Source organism: Eretmochelys imbricata, chromosome 24, assembly GCF_965152235.1.
Source record: "Eretmochelys imbricata isolate rEreImb1 chromosome 24, rEreImb1.hap1, whole genome shotgun sequence".
In the NCBI taxonomy this organism is placed as follows: Eukaryota; Metazoa; Chordata; order Testudines; family Cheloniidae; genus Eretmochelys; species Eretmochelys imbricata.
This window is the reverse complement of record NC_135595.1, coordinates 10,443,282-10,456,775: the sequence shown is the minus strand read 5'-3', so window position 1 is coordinate 10,456,775 and position 13,494 is coordinate 10,443,282. Positions and strand designations below refer to the sequence as shown.

The 13,494-nt window shown below is 57.4% G+C and overlaps 1 protein-coding gene across 1 annotated transcript in view; it reads right to left on the bottom strand.

Moving 5' to 3' along the window:
- LOC144280008 (sodium/potassium-transporting ATPase subunit alpha-2) overlaps positions 1–11,630 on the bottom strand; it is a 29,130-nt gene extending 17,500 nt beyond the window's left edge. Inside the window, exons 1-6 of the mRNA XM_077841699.1 lie at positions 11,619–11,630; positions 6,753–6,857; positions 4,780–4,839; positions 3,648–3,851; positions 2,466–2,579; positions 858–992 (exon numbers count right to left, since the gene is read on the bottom strand). Coding sequence (XP_077697825.1) covers positions 858–992; positions 2,466–2,579; positions 3,648–3,851; positions 4,780–4,839; positions 6,753–6,857; positions 11,619–11,630 — 630 coding nt within the window. The remainder of the gene's footprint in view (positions 1–857; positions 993–2,465; positions 2,580–3,647; positions 3,852–4,779; positions 4,840–6,752; positions 6,858–11,618) is intronic.
- Positions 11,631–13,494: the final 1,864 nt, after the last annotated feature.

Below are 13,494 nucleotides of genomic sequence, written 5' to 3'. Positions count from 1 at the left end.
AGCACGGGGGCAATCTGCCCCAGTCATTATCAGTCCCCTGCCCCGTCACCGGCATCAGCCTATAAGCCCTGATTCTGCCCGAAAAGACAGTTGGACACCCCCCCTACTCTTGGGGATCCCATGTCCCATCCTCAGCACCAGTTCCCACGGGGTCCTCTGCAGAGACCATGGGCTGCTGGCAGGTTCCCTCATCCCACGCAGCTCACTGCGGGCGCCTGGCAGCTGCGCTGCTGGAGGGGGGCGGGGGAGAATGTGGACGCTCGAGCTTGGGGATGGAAGGGGGGAGGGGTTCCGCAGCTGGTATGGGGAGGGTTGGATTCGGGGTGCTTATCATCCTGGGGCAGGGGAGGCATTAGGGCCCTTATCAGGGCAGGCTGGGGGGTTTCCGAGGGTGCCAAGGGTTGGGCTGGCAGTGCTGCTCCCTCAAGGGGCTGGCCATGCTGCAGCCGGGCATACAGGGACAGCACGGCCTCCATTTTCACCCCATCCCTGCAGGGGAGCCCTGGATTCCCATGGGACCTGGAGATTGGGCCGGGCCGAGACCCTGCAACCTCCCCCAGGCTGTCCTGACGTAGCCTGCTGCCCGTGGGGTGTGCCGCAGTGGCCCCTCCAAGAAGGCAGACACCAATATCACCCTTTATGGCCCCGTGGGTAGATCTCATAGAGCCACGAGAGCAGCAAGGCCTCTTTAGCCTTTTCATGTAAGATCGACAAAGCAGGGTCCATCTGTCCAGCTGGCCTGTCAGTCCACAAGTCTAAATAAAGCAGTACTGGCTGCCCTATAGCCGGCCATGCCTCCCTCTCCTCTAGCCTATGAAGCCCCCACACCAGCCCGGGCACAGTTCCGCCATCCTCACCTTGCAGCCATGGGAGGAGATGATGCGCAGATCGGCAGGGACCCGGTCTCCCCCCTTCACCTCCACCAGGTCTCCCACCACCACGTTCTCAGCGTTGATCTGGATCTTCTCGCCCTCCCGGATCACCAGGGCTTGCTGCCCAACATAGCCAGAAGGAGAGGTAAAGGCAAGAGGAGGTAAAGGCAAAAGGTGCACCCGGCTCCCGCACCCCTGGAACCCCCTGTAACGCCCCAGCCTGCTGCGCACCGCTGACCCCCATCTGACCTGATGGGTCCCAGCCCCTTGTGGGAGAGCCCTGCAGAACGGCCCTGCCAGCGGAAGCTGTGAGCAAAGCTGCAAGTGCATGTGGTCCTGAGCCCACCCCCACCCTTACCCAGGGCTTGGCCTGCTGCTGGGCTCGGCTGAAACTCCCAGTGGAGTTCTGGTCTCACAGTGTGTGTCGGGGGGTCACAGCTGCGCCCCCTCTTCCAGCCAGCAGAGGGAAGTGCTGCCCACCCACCACTGCAGCTGCTCCTCTGTCCCCACCACCCCTAGTGCTCAGCAATCAGCTCCATTAGGATCTTCTCTCTCCGGGCTGGGAACGCCTGCCTTGCGGGCTCTCCTGCTGCCGGCCAGGCAAGGCATGGCACCGGCCTGATTCTGATCTCTCTCCACTTCAGTGGGGTGACTCTGCCAGCGGGAAATCAGTGTTGTTGCAGAAATATCCCAGCCCATCAATGCAGCGTTTCAGAGACTGGCTGGAAGGAGGACGCACGGAGGCCTGAGCGGTTGGGACAAAATCAAAAGCTGAGCACGGTTGCATCCAGACTCAGAAATGGCCCCGTTCTGCGCTGCCAGCTCAGGGAGGAGGTGGATCCCCCAGACGGGCTCAGGGGCCCCTGGAGAGCCTCCAGCTCTGTATTCTCCTCTCCCATCACTCAGCGATGGCCTGGGATATTTCTGCAACAACAGCTCTTGCAACACCCCTGGAATCTGGGAACTCTGGGTCTAAAGACATCTGCTGCTACTGAGCTAAAAGGCCATTTCCCCATGGCTGTTGCGGGCTCATCAACTCCTATTTGTGGCCCGGCCACCACTAGAGGGAGCCAGGGAACCACACTGGCTGGGTTACCCACTGCAGGGGACCGGCCGAGATCTTAACATTGTGAAACTGGACTTGGACCCATGTTTCCCAAATGGACCAAAACCCCAGACCCTGCCCCAAGCCTTTACAGGTGTCCCCAATCCAGATTCCACTTGTGCTGCTTGGGTCTGTCTCTCCTGCCAAAGAGATTTAGGATCAAAAGGGAGGCTAAGAGGGGAAAATTCTTCCCTCTACAGGATGGAATCAGAACTGCTTGGCTGTGTGTCATAGGTCCTATATTGCTAGCAGTCAGTGAGGATCCTCCTCTAGCTCAGGAGGCTGGGCCTTAGGGGCAGGAAGACCCAGGTTCTATCCCCCATGAAGTGGGCACTCCTAGGTAGCTGTGGGTTTGTTGCAATCAATGTTTTGTAGCTTGACCATGACCCTTCCAGCCTGAGTTGCCTTTATTCAGGTGGTCAGTCTCCTCCCTTTCCATGCCATGTGGTGCCAGCAGGGTGCAGAGGATGGGAGAGGGGGGCTCCTACCTGTGGTACCATGTTTTTGAAGGAATCCATAATCTTGGAGCTCTTGGCCTCCTGGTAGTAGGAGAAGCAGCCAGTGACTATGACCACAGCAGCTAGCACCACGCCTAGGTACAGCTGGGGAGAGAAGGAGACTATTCAGACATAGGGGATTCCTTCGCCCACTGCCGCAATGCAGCCGCCCCTGGGGTGGGACACGGCAGCTGCTTAACAGACACACAGTGATGCTGCCCAGCAGTTTAGGACAGGAAGTGACAAATATCTGACCCTGTAAGGGGAAGTAGGTAATTCCTGGAGATGGAGTTTGGCCGGGCTAACACCCCCACTGAGATGAAAAGTCGGTTCCTTAATGAACGCAAGTAGCTGGGACTTGGGCTGGTGTCTCATCCCAAAGGCGAGGCCCTGGCCACTATGCTCCACGGGGAGAGCGCCCCCTACTGGGCCACCCTCACCATTCCCTGCAGCACAGCGCCCCCTAGCACCGCACTGGAGCGGTGGGGCCAGCCCTGAGAGCGAAGGGAGAGCACCCCCTCCGGAGCCCCCTCCTCGCTCATTGCAGCACTTGCAGGTCTCCCGTGCGGGTGGGACGGTGCCAAGGCAGAGCTGCTGCCTGTGTTACTACAGCTCTTATTTAGGAAACAGGGCTGAGTCGTTCTGGAGCCTGCTTTCAATGCCGGGGGACAGTGAACCGTTCCTCACCCATCCCCCAATGCTGGGAGTGTCCAGGTGGGACCAGTTCACCCCGGCTCTCCCTGCCTTGGCCAGGAGATGCTGCTCACTTGGTCTGGGTTGAGTTTGGTGAATCAAAGCCCAGAGCTGACCGAACGGATGAGACCCATGGAGCCTGCGCCCAGGCCAGGTTCTCAGAAATCTCTGGGAGGCTGGGATGAGACTCTATGGCCCTGCCATGCAAAACCTGGTCACACCCCTTAGGTAAGACCAAGCCCCCCATCAAGTTCAGGCCAGACAGAGGGTCCCCCCTGAATCCCCACCACCACCACCGCACCGTTAGGGGAAGGACAGAAGCAGGGGAGTTTCAGTGTGGTTCCATTTAGAGGTTTGTTCAACCCCCAGAAACTCCAGGTGTGGGGTGGAGAATCCAGCTGAACCCAGCCCTGGGACGCAGGCCATAATGACTTGGTTCATCCCGCCCCTGTCTGATCTGCCCCGGGTTATGTGGCTCACGTTGTCGTTGGCTGGCTCATCCTCCATCACGGCCTGGATGCTGTAGGCCAGGAAGCAGAGGATGGCGCCGATCCACAGCAGGATGGAGAAGCCCCCGAAGAGCTGGCGGCAGAACTTGACCCACTCGGGGGTGGTCGGGGGGGGCGTGAGGGCATTGGGGCCATCCTGCGCCAGGATCTCGGCTGCGCGGGTGTTCGTCAGACCCTGCCCGGGAAGAGGGGGTTCGGAGGGATGGCAGGGGAGCGAAGGAGTGACACAGAACCCAGAGGAACGACAAAACGGGAAGGAAGGAAGAAGGGACAGAGAGAAAGAGCCAGTTACGTGCTACCAGGGTTCAAAGCACCCAAAGGCCGGAGGAGCCCCCATATCCCTGGCATTTCACACTGTTGGCCACTCCCCACTGGACCCAGTGCACTCAGCAGCTGGCGAAGGGAACGGAGCCGCTACCCAAGGCTCCCTCCCCTGCATCACAGAGCCCTGTGGGGCCAGTTCTCCTGAATCCTGCACTGCCCGGTACAGCCAGGCTGGGGGGCAGGGGGAGGGGTCCCAGAGAAAAGCCCCTCCCCCACCCTGCCAAACCACTCACACTGCAGAGGAAGGGGCTTCATCTTCCCCAGGGGTCTGCTGGGGCTTCTGGGTGGGGAATCCCTCCCCCAGTGGGGCTTCTGGGGGGACCCTTCCCTGTAGATCTGAGCACCAGGTGAATGGAGTGGCCCAGACACTGCCCGGAACCTGCACCCCAGGAGCCTGGGAATCAGGGCCCAGACCAGGCTGACCCCACCCTAAGGGAGGGGTGAGGGCAAATTCTCCAAGATCTGCCAGGGGGTTGAGGTCAGATGGCGGGGTGGGGGGGAGAGGGGGAAGCAGGAGGGTACCTGCGATGGCTGATGCTGCAGCGATTGTCATCAGGCAGTGGTGTAGGGCAGGATGGCAGCGCAGCCTGGAAACTGGAAGGCAGGGAGCAAGGAGTGATGGGGAGGAGGGTGAGCGAGGGGTGGAGGGAGAGGGGAGGTGGGATGAGAGGGGAGGAGGCAAGAGGGGAGTGGAGGGTGATGGGGAGGGAGAGTGGTAGGGGAGAGGGCAATGTGAGGGAGGGGCACCAACCCACAGATACTGACATGTCCTGACTTACCCTGGACAGATCCACCTGGTATTTCCTGCCCAGTTCATCCAGAGACAGCTTGTGATCATCCTGCCAGGGGAGAGGTGGGGGAAGGTCACAGTGAGACTAGCAAGAGAGCTGAATGTCCTGGGAACAGAACCAGATCCAAAGGGCTCATCTGGCAGAGCACTGGCTCATCAAGGCCTGCTGTCCATGACTTCCTGGGGTGAGGCTGGCTCCCGGAGCCACCGGGGCAGAGAGACCCCAGCCACCCACAGTATACAGGGAAAGCAGATTTGGAGTGTAAGAGACACTGTCCATCTATGGTACCCACCCTTCATCCACCCACCCTCCTGCACTATCCGTCCATCTATCCAGCCAGCCATCTGCACCATCCGTAGAATCATAGAATAGAATCATAGGACTGGAAGGGACCTCGAGAGGTCACCCAGTCCAGTGCCCTGCCCTCATGGCAGGACTAAGTATTACCTAGACCATCCCTGACAGGTGTTTGTCTAACCTGCTCTTAAAAATCTCCAATGATGGAGATTCCACAACCTGCCTGGGCAATTTATTCCTGTGCTTAACCACTCTGACAGTTAGGAAGTTTTTCCTAATGTCCAACCTAAACCTTCCTTGTTGCAATTTAAGCTCATTACTTGTTCTGTCCACAGAGCTTAAGAAAAACAAATTTTCTCCCTCCTCCTTGTAACAACCTTTTACATACTTGAAAACTGTTCTCATGTCCCCTCTCAGTCTTCTCTTTTCCAGACTCAACAAACCCAATTTTTTCAATCTTCCCTCCTAGGTCATGTTTTCTAGACCTTTAATCATTTTTTTTGCTCTTCTCTGGACTTTGTCCACATCTTTCCTGAAATGTAGCACCCAGAAATGGACACAATATTCCAGTTGAGGCCCAATCAGCATGGAGCAGAGTGGAAGAATTACTTCTCGGGTTTGGTTTACAACACTCCTATACAGCCCAGAATGATGTTTGCTTTTTTTGCACCTGTGTTGCACTGTTGACTCATATTTAGCTTGTGATCTACTATGACCCCCAGATCCCTTTCTGCAGTACTCCTTCCTAGGCAGTCATTTCCCATTTTGCAAATTGTCTTATTTACCTTATTATCTTATCTTACCTTATTATTTTCTAGGTGTTTGCAAATTGATTGCTTAATTATTTGTTCCATTATCTTTCCAGGTACTGAAGTTAAACTGACTGGTCTGTGATTCCCCGGGTTGTCCTTATTCCCCCTTTTATAGATGGACACTAGATTTGCCCTTTCCCGGTCCTCTAGAATCTCTCCCGTCTTCCATGACTTTTCAAAGCTAATCGCTAATGGCTCCGATATCTCCTCAGTCAGCTCTTTGAGTATTCTAGGATGGATTTCATCAGGCCCTGGTGACTTGAAGACATCTAACTTGTCTAAGTAATTTTTAACTTGTTCTTTCCCTATTTTAGCCTCTGATGCTACCTCATTTTCACTGGCATTCACTATGTTAAAAGTCCAATCACTACTAGCCTTTTCACTAACCTCAGTGAAAACTGAAACAAAAAAGTCATTAAACACTTCTGCCATTTCCACATTTTCTGTTATTGTTTTTCCACCCTCATTTAGTATCAGGCCTACCCTGTCCTTGGTCTTCCTCTTGCTTCTTATTTATTTGTAGAATCTATCCACCCATTCATCCACTCACCCACCTACACCATCCATCCATTCATCCATCCACCTGCACCATCCATCTATCCAGCAGCCAGCCATCTGCACTATCCATCCATCCATCCATCCTTCCACCCACTGTTTCTGTCTCCTACTGCCTTGGTGTCTGATGCTAGGTGCTGATCAGAGGGGTGATCAGCGAGATCTAGCAAGGATGGTGGGGAAGCAACAGGGGGGGAAGCAACCTCACAGCCACATAAGCGTGGGGGAGTGACCTGCCTTGGTGGGGAACACAGCCCAGCCCCCAAGCAGTGCTCATGGGATGGAGCGGATCCTTACCAGGTTCACCTCCTTCTTCAGCTCATCCAACTCCTTCTCCTTCTGCTTCTTCTTGCCACCACCATTCTCGGAGGTGGTTGCCGCCGGCGAATACTCCCTCCCAACCTGCCAGGGGAGGGGTGGGGAAGAAAGAGGGGTAGCATTACCTCAGTGGGCAGGGGACCCCAGATGCCACACAGACCCACGGGGAGGAGAGAGACGCAGGGAGGAGGGGCATCCCAACCCACGGCAGCCATGCGGCACGAAGGTCACGGGCAGGCATGGGAGCCCAGGACTGTCTGGGCTGTGGTCACCCGCTGGTGGGCGAGGGGATGCCAGTCTGTATGTTGGGAGCCCAGGAGACGGGGCCCCTGACCCCTGACCTTTGGAGAAGTTTGGATGCCCACTGGGCCCATCCCCACTGCTGGTGGAGCCAAAGTCTGATCTTTGGCGATGCTCAGATCCAGAACTGGGTCAGAGTGTCCCCGTGGCAGAAGGCTCTGGGTGGCAAGTGGGAATGAGCTCAGTGCAGACAGAGCCTCCTCCCCGCCCCCCCCCAGGTCCTCAGCCAGGACTTCAGAGCAACCAATGCAGAAGAGAACCTAGCTCTGGCCACCTGGCAGCTCAGGACAGCCCAAGTGTCCTGTCCCCGGATGCTCTGGGCCTCAGACAAAACCTAGGCAGGTCTCCAGGGAGCGGCTTCTCCTGCAGCAGAGCTGAGAGATTCCTGGTATCTCTCCCACACTCTTGCTGTGGCAGGTCAGGCCTGGGGGAGACGAGACCCATGAGTGGACGAGGGGGGGTCGTGTTCCCCTCTCCATCCCAAGTCTGGCTGCAAGAGATCAGAAAAGGGGGAGTACAGCCAGGAACAGGAGAATGGATGTTGGGCTGCCCTGTCTGTGGGTCTCTCTGCACCAATTGCCTCTCATCTTACACTTAGATTGGAAGCTGTTTGGGACTCTTTGTTCTGTCTCTTTGTTCTGTGTTTGTACAGTGCCTAGTGCCATGGGGTCCCGGTGCATGGGTGGGGCGCTGAGGTGCTACTGTAATATACCTAATAAATAAAGTGCAGCGCCTAGCACCATGGGGTCCTGGTCTGTGGCTGCGGCTCTGACACGCTACCATAATACACCTAATAAATAACATACAGCACCTGGCACCATGCGGTCCTGGTGCATGGGTGGAACACTGAGGCACTACCGTAATACACCTAATAACATACAGCACCTAGCACCGTGGGGATCTCGGTGCAAGGGTGGCGTTCTGAGGCGCTACCATAATACAGACAATGACTGATCATAAGCATTGAGTGCTGGTGAAGGACACCGGTTTGACAGGCCTGGAGAGGAGGCTCCGTGTAACCCCAGAGCAGGAGCAGCCCAGGCAGTGCCGACTCCCCCCAACCCCCAACCATCCCATCACAGTGCTTCACCCATGGAGAAGGGACCTTGTCTCCATGGCCTGCTAACTCCACGGCCTCTCTGCCGATCAGGATTGGGGAGGAGGCGGTACCGCCCCAACACACTGGGCTGAGACCTGCCAACTCATTTCACAGTTAAGGCCATGACGCAGCTGATTGATTCGGGTGTCTAGAATGCTGCTGGACGCAGGTGTCTCTGTGTCAGCCCCAGCACTCAGCAAACCCCACAGCAAAGAGCCCCGAGCATCCCTCCCCAAAGGCCCATGTGGGGAGGCTCTGTGAGCGCCTGGATCCCAGGCGCCTGCCTGCTTCCAGGCCCAGAGGTTTAGCTACCATGGGGCTAGCAGCTCAAGCTACCTCCAGCTGTGGACCCAGGACACAAGGGGGGAGGTGGGTTCAAAGAGCCACTAACAATCTAGAGGTACAAGGCTCCTTTCCCCAGGCCCAGCTGCCCTCCCAGTCCAAGGCCAGGCTAGGGCCAGGAGCCCAGTGGGAAAAGGCTTCTGTCCTGTTGCCCAGCCCCTTACAGTCCCCTGAATTAGAGCTGGAGGGCTGCATTATAACCAATGCCCTAGGGGTAAATGGCTCCTCATCACCTTTGCTCTCCGCAAGCCAGCCAGTCCTGCCCCAGGACCAGACTGGAGCCAGTGCCCCCAGAGGGGAAAAATACAGCCCACAAAATACACCCTTAAAGGGACACTGAGGATCAGCATTGGCCTGATACCAGCTCTGGGATTGCAGCATTTCTGCCTTGCGCCCAATGCCATGGTCCACTGGCCTTCCCCATGGAATAACCAGACGGGGTGGAGTGAGGGTGGGGTGCAGGAATGGATTATACCACGAACTCCTCCCCCCACTGCTGACCCACAGTGGGGTCTGTGGTGCTCAGCTGGGGCGGGGGAGATGCTGGATCTTTGCTGCGGTCTCCAGTTTGGGATGGGGCCAGGCATCGCCCTACAGCCCCTTGGACCGTTGTCCCAAGAATGGCCAGCGACAACACCCGCCTGCACTCCGGCTGTTGGCAAGGAGCCCAGCGGGGGAGCTGGGGCGTCTCCCCTGCCAGGGGGAAGCAGTTGCTCGAAACATGCTTTCGAAAGAGCCTGCTGGGTTCCCCAACCGATAGTACTGAAGAGCCCGGTGGCAGGGATGCCAGCTGGTGGTACAGTCTGATGTGGGGCCCAGGACACCAATCAGGAGGGGCTGGCCGGAGACTGGCAGAAGGGAGTTTGGAGAGAAGCTACAAAAAGGGCGAGAGGAAATGAGCGGTTATGTTGGTTAAGCAGTGTGGCCTAGTGGGATTTGTGACACCTGGGTTCTGTTTCTGGCTCTGCCGCTATTTAGCCACTATTCTGAGCTTGTACAGCACCTTGCTCAAGGGGACCCCACTTTTGGTTGGTCCTGCTCCGTGTCTCAGTTTCCCCACATGGGACAAATGATCCTGACCTTCCACTATAAAGCGCTTTGAGATCTATGCCTGAAAAATGCGCTAACAGGCTCATTACTCACCACGGTCATCAGAAGGGCATCAGAAGGGGGAGCTGAGCAGACATCTGGGGGCTCTAGTGGTCGGGTGATGAAGCCCCAGGCTCAGCAGCCAGCCTGCCTGTCCCAGGTGCTCTGGCTGATGGGGGTCTGGGAGGGAGGGGTGCTGGGAAGTTCACACTGATGGAGACTCTGACAGAATTTATGGCTGTTGGCTTCTTCTGCACACCTGAGCCTCATGCCCGAGGAAGGTCTTGGGAGTCAGATCTGCTCTGGAGGCAGGGGCTGCTCTCCAGCAGGCCAGGGTCACACTGGCTCGCCGCCCAGCGCTCAAACTGGAGCTGAGATGAGGAACTTTGGGCAACTCCCTCCCAAATGCAGGGCTTGTGGCTAACATGGGCCAGACTCCTGGGTTCTCCTCTGAGCTCTGCCACTGACCTGCAAGTCACTTTCATGCTCTGTGCCTCAGTTTCCCCCTCTGCAAAGTGGGAATGATCCTGACGCCCCTCCCAGGGGTGTCTGGCTCAGCTCGCACCTGAGTGTGAAGTGCTTTAAGATCCTCCGAGGGACAGGCAAAAGATCATGGCCCTGTGGATGATGGCATTCCCAGTGCCCCTGACCCCAGTCTGCTGGTGGTGCTCTGACGATGGCAGACTGCTTCTGCTCCATGCAGGAGCCCCAGGGCCAGAATGCCAGGAGAGAGGCTATTCCTATCCCAGCATTCCCACGCGCAGCGGTCACAGGGAGTGGTGGGAATCACATCAGGATTCCCGCTCTCGGGAGCTTCCTGCCCCAGTTTATGAGCCCAGCAGCCCAGAGAGCTCGGGGAGGCAGCTGGTGTTTGGGAACCAAACTCAAGCCACAGACAATACATGGGGGCTGGGGGGGGAGGGGGAGCTGGGACCTCTAGCTGTCCTGCCAATGCTGCCCTGGCATAGACAGCGCTGTGCCCTGAATGCTATGCCAGTGACTTCACCCTCCCCAGGGACGCTCTGCCAAAGCAGGGACACTGAATTCCCCTGGTTCCTGCCGCTTTGGACTGGTGGCTGCTCCTTAGGGGGTTCTGGGATTCATTACTGTGGGTCCCCGGAAGGAGGGGCTGGGGTTGCTTGAGGGGAGACTGGCATGACCTGAGATGATTCCCCTGGCCCTCCCCGCACCAGTGGGGCATCAGGGAGCCTAGCGGGGCATGGGCCCCCATGGGCGATGTGGGGGTCGAAGACGGGGACTCGAGCACGCAGCTTGTGTGAGCGGGTCCAGGCAGCCGGAAAAGCAGCGTTTATTCAAAGGCAGAAAATAAAGAGGATCTCGGCTCTGTGCTGTCATGGAAAAGTCCCCCCAGTGCCAAGAACAACTGCTGTGAGCAAAGGGTCAAGTTACGGCGGGGGGTGGGGGGTTGGGAGTAGGATGGGGGGAAGGGAGGGAGGCATTGAAACTGTTAGGTACCCTTAAAGCAGCCACAATTTGGGGAGAGTCCTGGACAAGGCCAGCCTGCCAACTGCAACTCCCCATGTAGCATTATGGTGCATTTCCAGAGCATGTCTCCCTGCCCCCAGCCACGACTATGGGGTGCATTCTGCACAGCCCCAGCTATGATTTGGGGGTGCCCTCTTCACAGGCCCCGCTGGTTTCTGCCCCAGGCTCTGGGCCTCTCCCTTTCCCCTGTATCAACAGAAGCGGAAGACTTTTCCCCGGGGATGGGGGCGCTGGCTCCAGCTCCAGCATGCCGGGCTCCCTCTCCTCCGGCTCCACTCCTGGGAACTGTCTGTAACAGAGTGAGAGTGAGGGGGACAGGTGCAGGCCCAGGGGGATCTGCTGCAGCGCAGTGAGAGCCAACCATTTCAAAGGCAGCCCGAGCCCAGCCCCCCATCCCCAAAGCTAGGCCGTGAGCCTGGGTCTGGGTCAGCAGGCTCCTTAAGAAGAGGGGTAGGAGGCTGGAGTGCACCCTCTTAAAGGAGTCTCAGATTTGCCACTCCAGATCACACCCCCTGGCCCATCTAACCCAGCAGCCCCCTGCTCTGGATCAGGCCGCCTGGCCCCTCTGTCTAGTAGCCCACTTTCCTCCACATCTGAACAGGCCACTGGTTCATACATGCAGTAGCCCGGCGTCAGCAGCTGTCAAGATACAACTTTCCTGCCCAACATCCCTCCTCCCCCTGCACCTGGCCACGTAGGCAATGAGAGATCCTTCCTGACCCCTGCAGCTCCCCACCCTGCAGCATGAGAGTCGGTCACCCCACCCTTGGCCCCCTTTGCATTTTACAAACATATCTCCTGCCCTTTTTGGCTCCGCCTATGTGGGTGGCCCCGGTAGCCCAGTTATGGCACTGTTTGGTGCTGCCAGTCCAGGCAGAATCTCACAGTCTTGGGACACAGCCGGTCCCCAGGGCGACTCGATCAGTTTTGCAGCCCAGACAGGGGCCGTGTTTGACTGGATCCTATTTGACTTGGTGAGGCAGATCCAATTAGGGAATGATTTCCTGGGGTTTATGATCAGGGCAGCAAGGAGCTGGCTCCCCACACCCACCCCAGGGCAATGCCAGAGGGTGCTGGTCTGGAAGGGAAGTCATGTCTGTCTCCAGAGACCGGAGGAGAGTCTGAGCCAAAAATCCCCCTGTAGGAAGAAAGAGAGCAAGGAAGAAAGCGTCTCTCAGGCCATGAATGGGGAAGGGAGAATAGAGCCTCCTTTCTGCTCCATATAAAGGGCTGAATAGTCCTGGCACTTCCCAGGCACTTCCCAGGGTTCATGAGTCCTGCCTGTGGTTTCCATGGCTCTTCGGGATCCTTCACCGTGCGGAGAGGAGATAGCTAAGGAGCAATCTCTTCTGTTTGACCACCCCTTGCTCCCAGCAAAGATCCCAAAGCACCTTCCAGGATCTGCTGCCCCAGCTGCCGAAACGCAGCCCCCTCTGGGGGTGGATGCAGCAGCCAAGCGGAACAGAACCCCATGCCCATCTGTGTGTGGGCAAGGCCTCCAAGGTTAAAACGCTGCCTCTTGCCATAAGCCGCCTTGGATCTTTAATGACCACGGTTAGGCGAACATTACTTAAAGACGGCACTTACAGCCAGCCACCCCTGCCATCACCAGCACCACCCCCTAAGCAGCCAGCATGGACCTTGTCCTGCTTTGGGGGCTCTGGATTGGGGGCAGAAAAGCCCCCCAAAGCTGGGCTAGTACAGGTGGGAGCCCCTATCTTTCAGTCGTAGAGGCTGGATTACCATGACATGGTACATCTGGTATATCTCTGGGAATATCACCCCACCTCCCTTGTCCCAGCTCTCTGCCCCCTCCCTCACAACCTCCAAGTGCCAAACGATGCCCTATAGAGGGACTGTCGAGCAGCAGGAGGAGACCTGGCAGAACAAGCCTCTGCCTGTAGTCAGTAGCACAGGTGAGTTAGATGCTTTGGGCCCTATCCTGAGCTCCTCATGTCCCCCACCCCCAGTCTCTCACTGGGCGCACTAGCCACAGGATTGGGGCCATTACAGGAGTTTCGCTCCTTCAGCCAGCCATGCTCATGGGGCTGTAGTTCTGATCCCGAACACTAGAGGGGGGCCCAGAGCTCCAAGCTGGGATTTACATGGGGCCAATGGCCTGGAAGAATATTACAGGTCCTAGACCCCCACACACTGCCCCAGCTGTGCCTTGCCTCTTCCAGGTGACTGGGTGGGGCAGAGACCCATACAGGGAGTTGCTGGGGGCCAGATGAGAAAAAGCCCCGACTTGGGGAGCTTACATACACCTGCACCATGCCCAAGGTACAGAGCTGGACTGTACCAGGACTCCTGGGTTCTGTTCCCAGCTCTGGGACGGGAGCAGGGCCTGGTGGTTGCAAAGAGTGTCACAGGACTCCTGGGTTC